At 42.3% G+C, this 20,977-nt stretch overlaps 1 protein-coding gene across 1 annotated transcript in view; it reads right to left on the bottom strand.

Annotated features, from left to right (window-relative positions):
- The window catches only part of znf512 (zinc finger protein 512), a 75,469-nt gene extending 57,430 nt beyond the window's left edge, over positions 1-18,039 (bottom strand). The window contains exons 1-3 of the mRNA XM_068024083.1: positions 17,990-18,039; positions 7,790-7,889; positions 2,701-2,769 (exon numbers count right to left, since the gene is read on the bottom strand). Coding sequence (XP_067880184.1) covers positions 2,701-2,769; positions 7,790-7,880 — 160 coding nt within the window. The 5' untranslated portion in view covers positions 7,881-7,889; positions 17,990-18,039. The remainder of the gene's footprint in view (positions 1-2,700; positions 2,770-7,789; positions 7,890-17,989) is intronic.
- Positions 18,040-20,977: the final 2,938 nt, after the last annotated feature.

Genomic DNA, 20,977 nt, shown 5'->3' with positions numbered 1-20,977 from the left:
CAAACAAAAAACTCGAGAACAGAAGCAGTGGAGAAACATGCAGTATAGTACAATAGACTATTTAAAATCACACAAATGTAAAACCAAAAATCAGTATAGGCATAAAATAAAAAAACCTATTACATTTTTAACCTTTGCCAGTTCTGATGAAAGGCCACTGACCTGAAATGTTAAGTCGGCTTCTCTCTCCACAGACGCTGCCAGACCTGCTGAATATTTCCAGCACTTTTTGTTTTGATTTCAGATTTCCAGCATCTGCAGTATTTTGCTTTTATTATAAACAAAACTCAGAGTTCTTTTACAACTGCCTATACAAAGCTGTATCACATTTCAGAAACTTCTACAGAAAACCTATGTATGTATTACTTTCATCTTTCCATTCCCGTGACATTTATCTTAAACATCTTGAAAGGCACGCAAGATTATCCAAGCTATTGCAAATCTGGCCTCAGCAGCAAATTATGCTGGATTAGGACTTCTTAAATCACCATGTATTTGAAATGACTGGGACACGGCACATTTATTGAACTGAAATAGGCCTCGCTTTTAAGGCAGAGATGAGGAGGAATTTCTTCTCTCAGAGAGTCATTATTCTTTGGAATTCTCTTCCCCAGAGAGCAGTGGAGGCTGGGTCATTGAAGATACTCAAGGCTGAGTGAGACAGATTTTTGATCTACAAGGGTGTAAAGGGTTATGGGGGAAAGGCAGGAAGATGAAGTTAAGGCCACAATCAGATCAGCCATGAGGGCTTGAGGGGCTGAATGGCCTATTCCTGCTCCTTGGTTTTATGTTCACTCAGAAATTGGTAACAGCACATGTCCTTGGCAAAATGGCTTTGTACAATTAGCTTCATCTCTTAGTAACTGTGGTTGCACAGCACAAAAACTGCTCAGCAATTTCCTCAGGGGAAAGCCATACTTCTGACTGGTTTTATGCAGTTGCGGCACACCCGAGACTCAGGCTAAAATACATTCTAAAGGAAACTTCACTTTGCGTCTATCCAGTACTGTACCTGCCCTGGGAATGCTGAATTATAACAAAGTAATAAAAGTGGTCCTGGAGAAGGCACAGTAATCCACCTGGGAGGTCCAAAAAACGGCATCTCTCAATCGTCCATCTGCTTCAATTACCTAACCCACTCTCCCTTTAATTTTTTTTTTATACACTATCTCGGTCAATCACGCTACACATTCAACACACTCCACAAACCTGCACATACCCACACTTCGGGTTTCATTTACTATAAATTCAAGGTACTGTAAATTAATGCTAAATGTTCTTCTGTAATAAGTAGTCCATCAGCATCTGTAGTTATTTCACAAAGTAGACAAGATCAATACACGCATGAAGAAAAAAAAAGCAAATAAAAACCAACCTAAATTCTCAATGTTCCCTGAGGAAAGCAGAGTAAAATTGTACATCTAGAGTAGTAATTCTAAAATACTGAAATATTCATACAAGCACACATTTTCAGTAATCCCCACCCTACAGTTCAGCAATATATTAAGGAAAATAACTCCTCAAATCACATGAAAGAGTCATGAAACCAGATTCAGTGACAAATAGAAATAGCAAACAAGTAATCAAAGATGTGAACACCCATGGCAAAACTCAAATTGAAACCTTGAAATACATTAAAACATACTCACAGTGAAAAACTACCTGGTTTATATTTTCATGACATTCTCACAAAAACCATGGACCCAAAATTCCTTGGCTCTTGATACCAAGTACATGGTTGGTTCCAACCTTGCCCACAAGTTACCCATGGTCTTTGGGGTGGAGTTTCTGCCGAATTTAAACAAGGTGACTGACACAGAAGGTGTGGGACCCCGGGCACTATACTGGGTGGCACGTACGTCCAGCAGGAATAGGTGTGGATTGCTGACTGAGCCTCTGAAGAGAAAAAGACAGGTTTCTTAAAACGCAGCCCTCTCACTAGGGTGGCACGCAAGACTGGGAACTCCCATCCCAGCACTGGACATTTGGGAAAAGGTGGATGCCCAAGATACATCCTACAGGTATGGGCAGCCACTAGGAACTTTTATATTTGTAACCTCCCCAAGTCAATACACACTGGTGGGGACTGCAGTGGGCACAGACCTGGAAGAATTGTTGGTCCTCGGGTTTTTGCCAAGTGTTTTCCCTAAATTGATGTTCATTATATTTCTCTCCTCCCTCCTCACCCAAATTCAGGCCACACTGAAGTTCGAGGATATTTGAGGTAACTTTGCAATTTGTTCTGCTGACCATTGTGTCTGGACTGGGATTTGTTCTGTTTATTCTGAAATAACCATATGTTCTGATAAGGCAAATATAAATACAAATACACTCATATAAGAATTTATAAAGTTAATCAGCAACCCTTCCAGTTTTGCTAAACAGCAATGATGGTTTAAGGTAGGCAATACAAAGGGCATACTAGTTTGCAGTGACATTAACAACATAATAGAAGGTTTTTTTGAAAATAAATTTCCAGCAGTGACCTTTTTAAAGAAAAACTCTAGGTGCTGAACATTTAATTTTCAGGAGCAAAATACTTCCAATGCTGAAAATCAGAAATAGGAACAGGAGACGTTGGAAATACTCAGCAGGTCTGGCAGCAGCTGTGGAGAGAGAAACAGAGTTAATGTTTTAAATTGATGACCTTGTATCAGAACTGGGAAAAGTTAGAAATATAATAGGTTTTAAGCAACTGACCTTCCCTTTTGTTCTTTTTCCCACCCTCCCACTTTCCACCTGATGAAAGGAATGTGGTGGATGTTGTCTCTGTGGATTTTAAGAAAGCATTTGATAAAGTACCACATAAAAGGCTGGTTAACAAAATTGAGGCTCAAGAAATAGGAGAGTCAGTGTCCAATTGGATTAAAAAATTGGCTTAAGGACATAAAACAACTAGTCATGGTAAATGGTTGTTTTTCAGACTGGAGGATGGTAGACAATGGTGTTCCCCAAGGGTCAGTGCTAGGACCACTGCGTTCTTTTTGCTATATATAAATGACTTGGATCTTGGAATACAGAATAGAATTTCAAAATTTGATGATACCAAACTTGGCAGAGTGGCAAACAGTGAGGATGATATGAACTGCCTGCAACAGGTCATAGATAGGGAAGCAGAATGGGCAAGACAAATGGCAGATGGAATTTAATACACACAAATGTTGGGTGATGCATTTTGGCAGAAGGGATAGGGAGAGGCAATACAGACTTAACGGCACTGTTCTAAAGAGTGTGCAGGAACAGAGGGACCTGTGGGTGCAGATGCATCGATCTTTGAAGGTGGCAGGACATATTGAGAGAGTAGTTAGCAAAGCATATGAGATTGTGCGAGTACAAAGGCAGGGACGTGATACAGAGCCTTTTATAAAGCTCTGGTTAGGCCACAACTAGAGTACTGCATCCAGTTCTGGTCACCACACTTTAGGAAGGATGGGGGGATCCTTGAGTTGGTGCAGAGGAGATTTACTAGAATAGTTCTCGGGATGGGGAATTTTAGTTGCAAGGTGGGCTTGGGGAAGCTGGGGTTGTTCTCGCGGGTGCAAAGGAGATTGAGGGGAGATTTGATAGATACAAAATTATGACAGGCTTAGGTAAGTTAGACATGGAAAAACTGTTCCCGTTAACAAATGGTACAAGGACTAGGGGACATAGATTGAAGATTTTGGGCAAGAGATGCAAAGAACAAAGAACAGTACAGCACAGGAACAGGCCATTCGGCCCTCCAAGCCTGCGTCGATCTTGATGCCTGCCTAAACTAACACCTTCTGCACTTCCGGGGCCCACATCCCTCTATTCTCTTCCTATTCATATATTTGTCAAGATGTCTCTTAAACGTCGCTATCGTATCTGCTTCCACCACCTCCCCTGGCAGCAAGTTCCAGGCACTCACCACCCTCTGTAAAAAAAACTTGCCTCGCACATCCCCTCTAAACTTTGCCCCTCGCACCTTAAACCTATGTCCCCTAGTAACTGACTCTTCCACCCTGGGAAAAAGCTTCTGACTATCCACTCTGTCCATGCCGCTCATAACTTTGTAAACCTCTATCATGTCGCCCCTCCACCTCCGTCGTTCCAGTGAAAACAATCCGAGTTTTTCCAACCTCTCCTCATAGCTAATGCCCTCCAGACCAGGCAGCATCCTGGTAAACCTCTTCTGTACCCTCTCCAAAGCCTCCACGTCCTTCTGGTAGTGTGGCGACCAGAATTGCACGCAATATTCTAAGTGTGGCCTAACTAAGGTTCTGTACAGCTGCAACATGACTTGCCAATTTTTATACTCTATGCCCCGACCGATGAAGGCAAGCATGCCGAATGCCTTCTTGATTACCTTATCCACCTGCGTTGCCACTTTCAGTGACCTGTGGACCTGTACGCCCAGATCTCTCTGCCTGTCAATACTCCTAAGGGTTCTGCCATTTACTGTCTACCTCCCACCTGCATTAGACCTTCCAAAATGCATTACCTCACATTTGTCCGGATTAAACTCCATCTGCCAATTCTCCGCCCAAGTCTCCAACCGATCTATATCCTGCTGTATCCTCTGACAATCCTCATCATTATCCGCAACTCCACCAACCTTTGTGTCGTCCGCAAACTTACTAATCAGACCAGCTACATTTTCCTCCAAATCATTTATATATACTACAAACAGCAAAGGTCCCAGCACTGATCCCTGCGGAACACCACTAGTCACATCCCTCCATTCAGAAAAACACCCATCCACTGTTACCCTCTGTCTTCTGTGACCGAGCCAGTACTGTATCCATCTTGCCAGCTCACCTCTGATCCCGTGTGACTTCACCTTTTGCACCAGTCTGCCATGCGGGACCTTGTCAAAGGCTTTACTAAAGTCCATATAGACAACATCCACCGCCCTTCCCTCATCAATCATCTTCGTCACTTCCTCAAAAAACTCAGTCAAATTAGTAAGACACGACCTCCCCTTCACAAAACCATGCTGTCTCTCGTTAATAAGTTCGTTTGTTTCCAAATGGGAGTAAATCCTGTCCCGAAGAATCCTCTCGAATAGTTTCCCTACCACTGACGTAAGGCTCACCAGCCTATAATTTCCTGGATTATCCTTACCACCCTTCTTAAACAAAGGAACAACATTGGCTATTCTCCAGTCCTCTGGGACCTCACCTGTAGCCAATGAGGATGCAAAGATTTCTGTCAAGGCCCCAGCAATTTCTTCCCTTGCCTCTCTCAGTATTCTAGGGTAGATCCCATCAGGCCCTGGGGACTTATCTACCTTAATGCTTTGCAAGACACCCAACACCTCCTCCTTTTTGATAATGAGATGACTTGAGACTATCTGCACTCCCTTCCCTAGGTTCATCATCCACCAAGTCCTTCTCCTTGGTGAATACTGATGCAAAGTACTCATTTAGCACCTCGCCCATTTCCTCTGGCTCCACGCATAGATTCCCTCCTCTGTCTTTGAGTGGGCCAACCCTTTCCCTGGTTACCCTCTTGCTCTTTTTATATGTATAAAAAGCCTTGGGATTTTCCTTAATCCTGTTTGCCAATGACTTTTCATGACCCTTTTTAGCCCTCCTAACTCCTTGCTTAAGTTCCTTCCCACTGTCTTTATATTACTCAAGTGCATCATCTGTTCCTAGCCTTCCAAATGCTTCCTTTTTCTTTTTGACTAGGCTCACAATATCCCGTGTTATCCAAGCTTCCCGAAACTTGCCAAACTTGTCTTTCTTCCTCACAGGAACATGCTGGTCCTGGATTCTAATCAGCTGACGTTTGAAAGACTCCCACGTCAGATGTTGATTTACCCTCAAACAGCCACCCCCAATCTAAATTCTTCAGTTCCTGCCTAATATTGTTATAATTAGCCTTCCCCCCAAAATAGCACCTTCACCCGAGGACTACTCTTATCCTTATCCACAAGTACCTTAGAACTTATGGAATTATGGTCACTGCTCCCGAAATGCTCCCCCACTGAAACTGCGACCACCTGGCCGGGCTCATTCCCCAATACCAGGTCCAGAATGGCCCCGTCCCTAGTTGGACTATCTACATACTGTTTCAAGAAGCCCTCCTGGATGCTCCTTACAAATTCTGCCCCATCCAAGCCCCTAGCACTAAGTGAGTCCCAGTCAATATTGGGGAAGTTAAAATCACCCACCACTACAACCCTGTTACCTTTACACCTTTCCAAAATCTGTCTACATATCTGCTCCTCTACCTCCTGCTGGCTGTTGGGAGGCCTGTAGTAAACCCCCAACATCGTGACTGCACCCTTCCTATTCCTGAGCTCCACCCATATTGCCTTGCTGCATGACCCCTCTGAGGTGTCCTCCGGCAGTACAGCTGTGATATTCTCCTTAACCAGTAATGCAACTCCCCCACCCATTTTACATCCCCCTCTATCCCGCCTGAAGCTTCTAAAGCCTGGAACATTTAGCTGCCAATCCTGCCCTTCCCTCAACCAAGTCTCTGTAATAGCAACATCATCATATTTCCAAGTACTAATCCAAGCTCTAAGTTCATCTGCCTTTCCTGTTTCCTTCTCGCATTGAAACAAATGCACTTCAGACCACCAGTCCCGCTGTACTCAGCAACATCTCCCTGCCTGCTCTTCCTCTTAGTCCTACTGGCCTTATTTACTATGTCCTCCTCATTTACTTCACTAGCTGTCCTACTGCTCTGGTTCCCACCCACCTGCCACACTAGTTTAAACCCTCCCGAGTGACGCTAGCAAACCTTGCAGCCAGGATATTAGTGCCCTTCCAGTTTAGATGCAACCCGTCCTTCTTGTACAGGTCCCATCTGTCCCTGAAGAGAGCCCAATGGTCCAGATATCTGAAACCCTCCCTTCTACACCAGCTGCTCAGCATGCAGGGGGAAGGTGAGGAAGAACATTTTTATGCAGTGAGTGATAATAACCTGGAACTCGCTGCCCATGAGGGTGGTAGAAGCAGAGACAATCAATGATTTCAAAAGGAAATTGGATGGCCACTTGAAGGAAATAAACATGCAGGGCCATGGGAATCGAGCAGGGGAGCGAGAGTGAGTGACTTTTTAAAAAAATATTCTTTCACGGGATGTGGGCGTTGCTAGCAAGGCCAGCATTTGATGCCCATCCCCAACTGCCCTTGACAACTGAGTGGCTTGCTAGGCCATTTCAGAGGGCAGTTAAGAGAGTCGACCACATTGCTGTGGGTTTGAAATCACACGTAGGCCAGATCAGGTAAGGATGGCAGATTTCCTTCCCTAAAGGACGTTAGTGAACCCATTGGGTTTTTATGACAATCGATAGTTTCATGGTCATCATTACTGATACTAGCTTTCAAATCCAGCTTTTTATTAATTAATTGATTTAATTAATTAATTGTTCCACACAGAGCTACATGGACTCGTTGGGCTGAATGGCCTCCTTCTATGCCATAAATGACTGTGACATAATATTCCTCACTAAAACTTGATACAAAAATATAGCATTTAGGATCTGGAGTAAATAAGACAGTTTTTAAATATTTATTTTTAATATTCACAACTATAGAATGGTTTAAGTTCTTATATTGAACAGATTTTCAGGGTCAGCTGTTCCTCAATGAGTCCAGTAAGCATAGTAATTAGCCGAAATGCTGACTGCATGTAGTAGCTTGCTGGAATAATTTATAGTTTGGTGTTTGTGTCATATCTTACCAATAAAACAAATGCTATAAAAATAAATTTTAAATAGTCAACTTCTCATGAAAACAGACAACTTTAAAAATCAGTTTCTAATAATCAATGTGCACAGAATACGCGTTTATTATACTTTCATGTTTACCTCGTGTCTTTGTCTTTTGTTTTGTTTTTGGTTTTAACAACTTCTTGCTTGAAACCTCCACAGCAGAGTTGATCTTATTCTTTTGTGCCATCACAAGAAACTGGACAGTACAACAAAAAATAAGATAATCATAATGTATTTTCAGGCTCAAGAAGCATTAACGGGAGAGACGATAACAAGGGATTATAAACTCAGGATTAATACTAGAAGTACAAGGAGGAGGTTTGAAGGCTTTTATTGTATACACAGTTATTAGGGTATGGAATGTTCACCACAAGTTACTAGAACCATCGAAAAGTTACGGCACAGAAATAGGCCATTCAGCCCGTGGTGTCTGCCCGAGTGAAAAAACTTGCCACCCAATCTAATCCCACTATTACTATTAAAGCCAAGGCAATCAAAACATCCAAGAGAGAAAACTAAACTAAACAAAGAAAAATATTAAAGGATGCAAGATATTCCCAATGTTTAGCATATTATCCCCCTCCTTTAGCAATTTTTTCCCAATCCTGCTCGAGTCTGTGCCACTGGCACCAGTTACTCTAATAACATTTCCTAAACGGCCATTCTTTATGTGAACCTACAATCAGCAAACAATACAACTGTAGGAGGCCCAACATTTTAGCCCAATTCTGCCCTGTGTGACAGCCATACAGTTGCACTTTGCAGCAGAGATTGTTGGATAACAGTGAGCAGATCACCTAACCTTGCTCATAGCTAGCTAGACTAGGGAAACAAACCTGAGCTCTTCCTGGTCTGTATGGGGGAGTTCCAGCTGGGGGGGTGGCATTACTAAATAACAAGAAAGGAAGTTGCTTAATGTAGCTTTTAGGTATATGCCCGTAAATAAGTCAGGAAAACCCTATATGTCAAATGAGAAATATTTAATTTCATCGGCTGGAAACCTACATTAGGCTTTTTAATGAAAAAAAAACTCTACAGTAACTTTAAAAAAACTAGCAGCCAAGATGGCCACTGCAATTTACAATTCAAACATGAGGAGATTGAACTGGAGACAAAAAGTTTAACAAGAAGCCTAGCCAGAACAATGCTTTGGCGAACTGAGTAAACTGAGTGGGACACTTCAAACCACTTCGAGACATTCATAAATGGAAACATCCCTCCGGGGGCAAACATGCCAACCCCACCTAAGAGAAGTTTTGGGTTTTAGACTTTGGACCTCATTAAAAACAAAGGGCAGTGAGAGAACCATATGACAGTCTGTTCATCTTTGAAGAAACTGTAAGTTTTGTTACACAGACAAGCAGTCACTCAGCGTACAGCAGAAAAGAAGGCTGCTGCTCCCCTGTCTGTCTCTCTCTCTCTCTTTCTCTCTCCCCAGAAAATATCAAGTGAAAACCTTCTGCAACTGGGGGACCCTCCAAGCCTACAGACTGCTACAGCCAGCGAGAAGGGGAAAAGAGCCAACTGCAATTCTGCCTTCAAGCAACCATGAGCAAAGCAGGCCAACCAAAGGGCACTTTGACCAGCGAGGACTTCAAGAATACAGCTTTAGCCAAGGACTACTGGATTTACAGACCAAATTTAAGTTCTTTTTATTCTAGACTTCAATCCAACCACCAAGGCTATTTTTCCTCCTGTAATCTACTTGCGTATGTGTAATTCTCGTATCAATGTGTGTATGGATGTGTAGTGTATTTTTTTAGTATTTTTTAAATTAGATTAGAGTGTTAAGAATAATAAACTTACCTCTTTCTTGTTTAAACTCAAAAAAACCTGTCCGATTGGTTCTTTTGCAATCACAGTAAAGGAAAAAGGTAAAACACTCACAGAGGTGGTAAGGACAACTACTGTTTAAAAGGAATAAACCCTGTTGCAGTCAAATAAGAGGAAGGGCAAGAGGGGAGCCTGAGACCCTTTCCTCATCTGGCTGTAATATAATATACATTGCTATTTAGGGCATCCGTTAAGATATAAAAGCAAAATACTGCAGATGCTGGAAATCTGAAATAAAAACAAGAAATGCTGGAAATACTCAGCAGGTCTGGCAGCATCTGTGGAGACAGAAGCAGAGTTAACATTTCAGGTCAGTGACCCTTCATCAGAACTGTTGCCTCTTTTACCTTGTTCACCTTCATTGCTTTCTATTTCCCTCCTAGTATTTGATAAAGTGTCTACCAAAACTCCTTCCTCAGTGACTGTCTCCGGCTCCAACCTATTCCACGTGGATTCCAACTGACGTTTCACGATTGCAGATATCACCGAGAAATGCAATGTTCCTCGGACTGCTGTTCTCGCCGCATCCTGAGATCCACATTCAGTGCTATGCACCGCCACATGTACATACTGGACCTCTCTCTCCAGAAGCACTGCCTCACCTTATCTCAAAGCAGTTCTACTCTGCAGTTTCATTTCATCCATTAAGATATGTTTGCTCAATGATTATTTAGCATGTATCATGCAGGAAACCAACGGAATCAAGTCATATTTGATAGATATGACATTGCAAAGCAGTTTCAGCTGATTTGAGGTACAAATGTTTTTACTTTCCACAGCTAAAACCATACAGGGTCCCCATCTTTTCCCCTGCATCCTCTGCCCCTGACCCACAAGCATGCTTTCTTCAGGTGTGTATGGTTTAGTGAAACACCATGTGGTGCATCTACCACCGTGTCACTGAGGATGCAGGAACTGAAAAGCATGCTGCCGATTGCTCTTCAGTGATCTAACTGTGTATGCCATAGTTCACTACTGCTGTATATGCTGCATATAAACCCAAAATGAAGTGTACAAATGCAGGTATCAGGTGTACGCAGGATCAACCCACTGTGCCGTCGTCCCAGTTCCCCTCCATTTGAACAGTTTGCCATTGTTCACTATTTAGATTCATATGAAAAACAGCTACCTGGACGAGGAGGTCGCTCAGCAGTCATAGAACTGTACCCCAGCAAGAGGGCCCCACCTCCCAGAAAGCAGAAAATTGGCAGAGAAAAAAAAGTCTATTCCAAATAAAACACATAGCTCTGGAGCTCATTCAAATTTTGTATTAAATGATTTCAACATCATCAATGTCACAGTAACTTTTGGATAGAAGACCTTGCAACATAACTCAATTCATCAATTATTTAATTCTGTTACACAGCAAAGATTTTAGTTTTTTCCCTTTCTTTGTGACACAATAATACCCTTTCATCTAATACTTCTCATATTATAGGAGGAATGAAATGAGAAAAGGGCAACAAAGGCATCAAATCCTGCTGCTTTCAATTTTTTGCTTCCGTTTAACTGTCAATAGCACCAATTTGTTTCTGTAGTAAACATTTCCTGAATATATAAAGATATATAACATATTTAAATGAGGCAGTTCTTGAGTGATAAGAGTCAAAGAATCGTTAACATGAGCAAGGAACCCTGGAACGTGTAATAGAATCACCCAACTTTTATTAAAATAGAATCAAAATTTAATAGTTGTCTACAAGAACTAATTAATATTAAAAGTATTATGTTAAAAGAAATGCAGGCTAGTGTGCTTAATTCTTTCAATCTGTGTCTTACTGTTTCTTGTCCTTTGGTAAGCATTTTTTGGCATCACACAAATTGCATCAGCTCTCTTCATTCACCCAATGTCTTTTATCAGTTGGTTCTCCCAATTTATTTCCTGTTAACTCTTAATTTCCCGTCACTATTCCAGCTTGAGCTTCTACTTTTTCTATTTAAATTCTGTTTTACTTCCTTTCAGTAAACTTCTGATCCCTGCACTGTTCTCTAACAGTTGGGTTGCACTCTCTATCCCTCTCATAAGTTTACTGAATTATTTTCCTTACTACTGCATTTTTGCGCAATAAAGTTTTCCACTATTTTCTCACTATGCTTGTACTTAATGTACTTTTAGCTTTTTTCATGAGCTAGTCCTCCCTGGATTCCATTTCTCTTCCTGCTCGTTTGCAGTGCATGCCCTCCTTTCAATGGTTTTCCCTACCAATAGTCCTGAAGTGACTTTCCGCTGAATCCTCCACTCCCAGGCTGCCCTCCAATTGCTTTCTCTAAGACCACTCTTCTACTGCGAAATCAAACATGTACTTTATCTAGATCAGCCATTTCCTTTCCTGTGACAGATTAAGATCCCAGATTATCGCACCTAATTCCCAAATTATTTCCTGGGTCATGGAAGACTGACGCTCACTGCACCAATCACTTCAGTACAAACAAGGACCGACAACATATTCCCCTCCCGTCAGCATTCCGAAGGGATCGTTCTCTATGTGACACCCTGGTCCACTCCTCCATTACCCACAACACTTCGTCCCCTTCACACAGCACCTTCCCATGCAATTGCATGAGGTGTAATGCCTGCCCCTTTACCTCCTCTCTCCTCGCTATCCAAGGCCCCAAACACTCCTTTCAGGTGAAGCAGCAATTTACTTGTACTTCTTTGAATTTAGTATACTGTATTCGCTGCTCACAATGCCGTCTCCTCTACATTGGGGAGACCAAACGCAGATCGGGTGAACGCTTTGCTGAACACCTCCGCTCAGTCCAAAAGCATGACCCCAAGCTTCCGGTCGCTTGCCATTTCAACATTCCCCCCTGCTTTCATGCCAACATTTCTGTCTTTGGCCTGCTCCAGTGTTCCAGTGAACATCAACGCAAGCTCAAGGATGATCAAGCACCTGATCTTTCGATTAGGCACTCTACAGCCATGCCACTGAACATGGAGTTCAATAACTTCAGAGCATGACTGGCCTTTTTAAAAATATTTTATTTTTTAACCATGTGCCTGCTTTTCATGGAGACAGAGCTGCTTATTATTCCACCATTAACACTCTCTCTGGACTAATACTTTGTCTTTCACCACAAGCATTAACACACGCTTTGCCTTTGTCCCAGGACAGCTTTGTTATTTAATCTCCCTCTGCCCGATCAAACACCTTCCCCTTCGCTTGCTTAAAACCTAATTCTTCTCTAACCATTGCCAGTTCTGATGAAAGGTCACAGACCTGAAATGTTAACTTTGCTTCTCTCTCCACAGATGCTGCCAGATCTCCTGAGTATTTCCAACACTTTTTTTGTTTTGTTTCCTACAACATATTATGTGATCTTACTTTCAGAGTTCAACAATTCCTGCACAGATCTGAACAAAAGCAGGTGGCATGGCCAAGTTTCTCTACTGCTAGCTTGTGGTGAAATTAAGATAATTAGAAAACAATCTTATTTCCTTGACAGACGCAACTCCAAACTGAGGTCTGAATTATAAAAGAGGCAGCATTCCTGGTGTGTATACGAGATGGGTTTCTGGAGCAGTACATTGAAGAACCAACCAGGGATCAGGCTATTTTAAATGTAGTATTATGTAATGAGAAAGGGCTAATTAATAATCTTGCTGCAAAGGAGCCTTTGGGAAATAGTGACCATAATACAATAGAATTTCACATTAAGTTTGAATGTGATATAGTTCATTCTGAAACTAGGGTTTTTAATCTGAAAAAGGGAAACTGTAAAGGTCTGAGGGGCAAGTTGGCTTTGGTAGATTGGGAAAATACACAAAAAGATTTGACAGTAGTAAAACAATGGCTAGTATTTAAAGAAGTATTACATGGTCTACAACAGATATATATTCCTCTAAGACACAAATACCCAATGGGAAAGGTGAATCAACCGTGGCTAACACAAGAAGTTAAAGATTGCATTAGGTCAAAGGAAGTGGCTTATAAGGTTGCCAGAAAAAGTGGTAAGCCTGAAGATTGGGAGCAATTTAGAACCCAGCAAAGGATGACCAAGAAACTGATAAAGGGAAAAGAGAATATGAATGCAAGCTCCCGAGAAACATAAAGGCAGACAGTGAAAGCTTCTTTAGGTATGTGAAAAGGAAAAGATTACAGGTGGAGACAGGAAAATTTATAGTGGAGAACAGGGAAATGGTGGAGAAACTAAACAATTACTTTGCGTCTGTCTTCACGGAAGCAGAAAATCTCCCAGAAATATTAGATAAGCAAGGGACTTGTGAAAATAAGGAACTGAAAGGCATTAGTCTTTGTAAAGAGGTAGTACTTGAAAAGTTAACTGGATTGAAGATTGATAAAGCCCCTGGATCAGATGAGCTGCATCCCAGAGTGTTGAAAGAGGTGGCAAAAGAGATAGTGGATGCATTGGTGGTTATCTTTCAAAATTCGAGAGGTTCTGGAAAGATTCCTGCAGACTGGAAACGTAGCAAACGTAACCCCACTATTTAAGAATGGAGCAAAATGGAGAATGGAGAACTACAGACCTGTTAGTTTGATGGCAGTAGAAGGGAAAATGTTAGAATCTATTACAAAGGATGTGATAACTAAACACTTAGAAAATAATGGTAAAATTGGGCAGAGTCACCATGGATTTATGATAGGGAAATCATGTTTGACAAACCTGTTGGAGTTTTTTTGAGGATGTTACTTGTAGCATAGATAATGGAGAACCAGTGGATGTGGGATTTGGATTTTCAGAAGGCTTTTGATAAGGCCCCACACATCAGGTTAGTCCCTGTAGAAATGCAGCAAGACCTGGACAATATCCAAGCTTGGGTTGATAAGTGGCAAATAACATTCGCACCACACAAGTGCCAGGCAATGAATATCTCAAAGAGAGAATCAAACCATCTCCCCTTGACATTCAATGGCATTACAATTGCTGAATCCCCCACTATCAACATCCTGGGGTTTACCATCGACCAGAAACTGAACTGAGTAGCCATATAAATACCATGGCCACAACAGCAGGTCAGAGATTAGGAATCCTGCAGCGAGTAACTCACTCCTAACTCCCCAAAGCCACCATCTACAAGGCACAAGTCAGGAGTGTGATGGAATATTCTCCACTTGCCTGGACGGGTGCAGCTCCAACGACACTCAAGAAGCTCGATACCATCCAGAACAAAGCAGCCCGCTTGATTGGCCCTCCATCCACTAACATTCACTCCCTCCACCACTGATGCACAGTGGCAGCAGTGTGTACCATCTACAAGATGCACTGCAGCAACGCACAAAGGCTCCGAGGCTCCTTACAGTACCTTCCAAACCCGCGACCTCAAACACCCTAGAAGGACAAGGGCAGCAGATGCATGGGAACACCATCTTCAAGTTCCCCTCCAAGCCACACACCATCCTGACTTGGAACTATATTGCCCATCCTTTCCTGTCAATGGGTCAAAATCCTGGAACTCCCTTCCTAACAGCAATGTGGGTGTACCTACTGCAGCGGTTCAAGGCACCGGCTCACCACCACCTTCCCAAGGGTAATTAGGTATGGGCAATAAATGCTGGCCTAGCCAGCAGTGCCCACACCCCATGAATGAACAAAAACAAAATTAGAGCGCACGGGATTGGAGGTAATATACTAGTACGGATTCTTTTGGGCCTCCTTATCTCGAGAGACAATGGATACGCGCCTGGAGGTGGTCAGTGGTTTGTGAAGCAGCGCCTGGCGTGGCTATAAAGGCCAATTCTAGAGTGACAGGCTCTTCCACAGGTGCTGCAGAGAAATTTGTTTGTCGGGGCTGTTGCACAGTTGGCTCTCCCCTTGCGCCTCTGTCTTTTTTCCGGCCAACTACTAAGTCTCTTCGACTCGCCATATTTTAGCCCTGTCTTTATGGCTGCCCGCCAGCTCTGGCGAACGCTGGCAACTGACTCCCACGACTTGTGATCAATGTCACAGGATTTCATGTCGCGTTTGCACGGATTAGGAATTGGTTAACAAACAGAAAGCAGAGAGTAGGAATAAACAGGTCATTCACAGGAAGGCAGGCTGTTACTAGTGGGGGACCGCAAGGATCAGTGCTAGAGCCACGGATGTTTACAATCTATATAAATGATTTGTACGTGGGGGCGAATTGCAATATTTCCAAATTTGCTGATCACACAAAACTAAGTGGGAATGTAATTTGTGAGCAGGATGCAAGGAGACTTCAAGCAGACCTGATCAGGCTAAGCAAATAGGCAAGAACATGGCAGATGGAATATAATGTGAATAAGTGTGAAGTTATCCAATTTGGTAGAAAAAAACAGAAATACAAAATATTTCTTAAATGGTGAGAGGTTGGGAGCGTTGGTATCCAAAGGGACCTGGGTGTCCTTGTTCATGGGTCAATAAAAACTAGCATGCAGGTGCAGCAAGCAATTAGGAAGGCAAACGGTATGTTGGCCTTCATTGCAAGGGGATTAGAGCACAGGAGTAAAGATGTCTTGCTGCAATTGGTGAGACCGCACGTGGAGTACTGTGTACAGTTTTGGTCTCCTTATTTAAAGAAGGATATATTTGCCATAGAGGGAGTGGAACGGAGGTTCACCAGACTAATCTCTGGGATGGCGGGACTGTCTTATGAGGAGAGATTGCAGAAACTGGGACTGTATTCTCTAGAGTTTCGAAGAACGAGAGGTGATCTCATTGAAACTTACAACATTCTTACAGGGTGGATGTAGATAGGATGTTTCCCTGGCTGGTGAATCAAGAACCAGGGGACGCAGTCTCAGAATAAGGGGCAGGCCATTTAAGATTGAGATGAGGAGGAATTTCTTCACTCGAGGGGAATTCTCTACCCCAGAGAGCTGTGGAAGCTCAATCACTGAGCATGTTCAAGCCAGTAATCGATAGATTTCTGGAGACAAATTACATCAAGGGATATGGGGATAGCGCAGGAAAGTGGCATTGAGGCAGATGATCAGCCGTGATCTAACTGAATATCGGAGCAGGCTCGACAGGCTGAATGGCCTATTCCTATGTTCCTAAATCCATCCCTCCCCCACCTCCCCAATGGCCTTGCCATCACCCTATCTCTAACTTCATTCAGGCCTACAACCCAGCCAAGAACTGTCCCTCTAATGCATTTCATATTTCCGTGGACCCACCATTGACGCTGCTTTAAACCTACCTCTTTGACCAAGTTTTTGGTCACTTGTCATAATATCGCTATGTGGCTCAGTGTTCAATAATACTGTAGTGAGGTGCCTTGGAATGTTTTACTACATTAAAGCTGCTATATAAATACAAGTTGTTTGGGATTAAGCTCAGCTGCGCTGCACACCATGATGAAACAGCTGACTGACATGTGGACAGCAGCTATTTGGGCAAAGTTCTGGAGGGAAACTGTCACTTATGAAACCAAAATTCAAGTCAATGCCTTCAGGACAGGAGTACGATGCTCTTGTAGAGTGCTTTGTGAATTCAAACAAATGCCTGCACACATAAAAGAAAAAATACTATGTATCAGTCAACATTTTGGGTGAGGACGTTGGTAAACTTGTTAAATATTATTCTCCTGAAATCAGCAGTGAAAGATAAATAATCAGCTAAACTAGAAAGTGAGAAAATCCAGTCGTATTTCCAAATTAAAAGTCTGCTATAACTCAATTGCAGAGGAATCAGTCCATTCTTCTCAACTCTTATGCAGCATCTCACACGCAGCAAGCACAAGAACAGCCCACTCTTCTCGGAATACACCAATGACAGTGGTTTAAAATAAGGATACAATTGCTGATACCCAGATCAGTACAACTGGCCCACAGAATAGATACCAACAAAGGATATTAACACCAATTGTTCAATATCACATGAAAAATCTATAAAACCTTGAATTGTTCTTTTTCGGGAGCAGTAGTGCAATTTCAACCAACTATCAACACCTATCCTATGATCTAGCCCCGTTGAAAATACTTCTCTTTCCACACAATAGTTACTGGATATGTTTTGTCCTTTTGCCCCTATAAATGCACAAATAGGATGAAACCTCCCTAGCTCCTATATAACGTCTCTGCAACAACACATGGACAACGCGATTATGTTAGGAGGGGAAAGAGACAAGAAACTGGAGAAAGGACGTGCGGATACTGTCTCTTTAAACTTTCACTTCCACTCTTAAGAAACCACTGAGCAAAGCTGCCCAAGAGCTAATAATAAAATCATTCATTTTCAAGACCAAAATACAACTGACTTTTCCACTCCCAGCTAATAATGATCAAACACTGATATTTTTTTCAAGGCACATTTTTTTAAAAATCCCTTCAAAAATGGCGTTAACAACAAAACCGCCTCCCCAACAATATCCAGAAACTGAGCACAGGACAGGGAGCAGCAGCTCCCTCCGCCTTTCCCTCCTCTGCTCGGTGCAGACGTGCAGCGGCTGAGAGCAGGGCGAGAGCCCGGCGGCTTCCATTGCATATTTGGAGGCGTTATTTCAAGTTAAATGATGAGTGAATGCCACAATTACACTACCTTTAAAATCCCAGGCGCTCGGTACACGTTAACGCCGCCGCACCGGGGTAAGGAGTGGCTCCAGACGACACTTCCGCCCGGCGCTGCTCATAGTGGGTTAATGTGTGTCTGCACTGCAATCCAGATAAAGAGAGGGCAACTGTGAGAAACTCTCACACAACCGAGATCGAGAAGGCAACCCAGATACTATAGAGAGAAAGGGAGCAATGTCGTTTGTATTTAGAAATCTGTCAATCTTTGCATGAAACATACTCTGACTGAGCTTCCACAGCCCTCTGAGTAAAGAAATTTCTCCTCATCTCTGTCCTAAGTGGCTTCCCCCTTTGAAATTGTGTCACTTGGTTCTTAACTCCCCAACCAGGGGGAACATCTTACCTGCATCTACCCTGTCAATGGTGCTGTATCTCAGGGTGGAATCCTTGTCTGGGCTCAATGTAGCTACACAGCAGTCAATGTAGAGCTTCAGGGGCATGTGGTTGGTCATTGAAACAGAGGCCTCAATGTGAATGAGGTCAAACAGGTATTAGACAGTCGAGGTGCGCTCTGTAAGCCAGTCATCATTCATTAGGCACAGTGAGATTGACAGATGCCCTTCTCCAGACTTACCCTTTAAGTATTTTGTAGATTTCAATGAGATCACCTCTCATTCTTTGAAACTCGAGAGAATACAGGCCCAGTTTCCCCAATCTCTCGTCATAGGACAGTCCCGTCATCCCAGGAACAAGTCTGGTGAACCTTTGTTGCACTCCCTCTATAGCAATAGTATCCTTCCTAAGGTAAGGGGACCAGAACTGCACACAGTACTCCAAGTGCGGTCTAACCAAGATTCTATGCAATTGAAGCAAGACTTCACTACTCCTGTACTCAAATCCTCTTGCAATAACATAATGGTAATAATACCAATACCATTACCAGTAACCGTTAGCCTTCCTAATTGCTTATTGCACCTGCATGTTAGCTTTCAGTGACTTATTGACAGGACACACAGGTCCCTTTGTACATCTACATTTTCTAAGAAATGTAATACTCTATTTCTACCTATTCCTCTATTCCTCCTACCAAAGTGGATAACCTCACATTTTTCCACATTATGTTCCATCTGCCACGTTCTTGCCCACTCACTAAGTCTGTCTAAATCCCCTTGAAGCTGCTTTGCATCTTCCTCACAATACACATTCCCACCTAGTTTTGTGTCATCTGCGAACTTGGAAATACTACATTCGGTCTCCACATCCAAATCATTGATATATATTGTGGACAGCTGGGGCCCAAGCACTGATCCCTCCGGTACCCCAAGCCTGCCAATGTGAGAATGACCCATTTATTCCCACTCTTTGCATGTTAACCAATCCTTAATCCATGCCAGTATATTACCTCCTATCCCATGTATTTTAATTTTGCTAACCAACCTCCTGTGGTTATCAAAAGCCTTCTGAAAATCCAAGTATACCACGTCCACTGACTCCCCTTTATCAATTCTGTTAGTAACATCCTCAAAATACTCCAACAGGTTCGTCAAACATGATTTCCCATTCATAAATCCATGCTGACTACGCCCAATCAGATCATTAATATCCAAGTGTCCATTTATCACATCCTTTAGAATAGATTCTCGCATTTTCCCAATGATTCATGTAAGGTTAACAGGTCTGTAATTCCCTATTTTCTCTCTCCCTCCCTTAAATAGTGGGGTGATATTTGTGACCTTCCAATCTGCATAACTGCTCCAGAATCTGTAGAATTTTGGAAGATGATCACCAATGCATTCACTATCTCCATAGCTACCTCTTTCAACACTCTGGGATGTAAAATATCAGGTCCTGGGGACTTATCAACCTTCAGCCCCATTAATTTCTCCAATTCAACCTTCTTACTAATACTATTTTCCTTCAATTCCACATTCTTCCTAATCCCTTCGATCTCTAATTCTGGGATATTTCTTGTATCTTCCTCAGTGAAGACAGACACAAAGTAATCATTTAGCTTCTCGGCCATTTCTCTATTCCCCATTATAAATTCTCCTGACTCTGCCTGTAATGGACCCACATTTGTCTTAGCCAAACGTTTCCTTTTTATGTACCTGTAGAAGCTTTTACAGTCCTTTTTAAACATTTTTTGCTAGCTTACATTCATATTCTATTCTCCCTTTCTTTATCAGTTTCTTTGTTCTCCTTTGCAGTATTCTAAAATCCTCCCAATCCTCAGGTTTACTGCTATTTCTGGCAACTTTATAGGCCTTTTCTTTTAATCTTATACAATCCTCAGCTTCCTTTGTTATCCACGGTTGACTGCCTTTACTTTTGGGGTTTTTGTGCCTTGAAGGAATGTGAATGTATAGTTGCAGTAAGCTTTGTCATATTTCTTTAAAGACCTCAGCCAATTTGCTCCTCATACCTTCATAATTTCCTTTGTTCAAATTTAACACCCTGGCTTCAGATTGAACTACCTCATTTTCAAACATAATGTAAAATTTTATCATATTAAGGTCACACATCCCTAAAGGTTCTTTTACAACAAAATTATTAATTAGCCCTTTCTCATTACATAAAACTAGATCTAAAATAGCCTGTTCTCTAGTCAGTTCCTCAACATACTGTGCTAGAAAACCATCTCTAACACACTCCAGAAACAACTCCTCCACAGCATTAGTGCTCATTAGGTTTACCCAGTCTATATGCAGATTGAAGTCACCCATGATTACTGTATTACCCATGCCACATGCTGCTCTAATCTCCTGATTAATACCATGCCCCATACTACCACTACTGTTTGGTGGCCTATAAACAACTCCTACCAATGTTTGCTGCCCCTTGCTGTTTCTTAGCTCCACCCAAACAGATTCCACATTTTGTTCTTTTGATCTGTGATCCTCCCTTACTAATGTACTGGTCCCATCCCTTATTAGCAGCACAGCATCACTTCCTTTTCCTTTTTGCCTGTCCTTCCTAAATGTCAAATATCCTTGAATATTCAGTTCCCAGTCGTGGT

The sequence above is a fragment of the Heterodontus francisci genome, chromosome 3 (assembly GCF_036365525.1).
Source record: "Heterodontus francisci isolate sHetFra1 chromosome 3, sHetFra1.hap1, whole genome shotgun sequence".
Classification (NCBI taxonomy): Eukaryota; Metazoa; Chordata; class Chondrichthyes; order Heterodontiformes; family Heterodontidae; genus Heterodontus; species Heterodontus francisci.
Note: the sequence above shows the minus strand (reverse complement) of the source record. Positions and strands in the feature narration are given on the sequence as shown.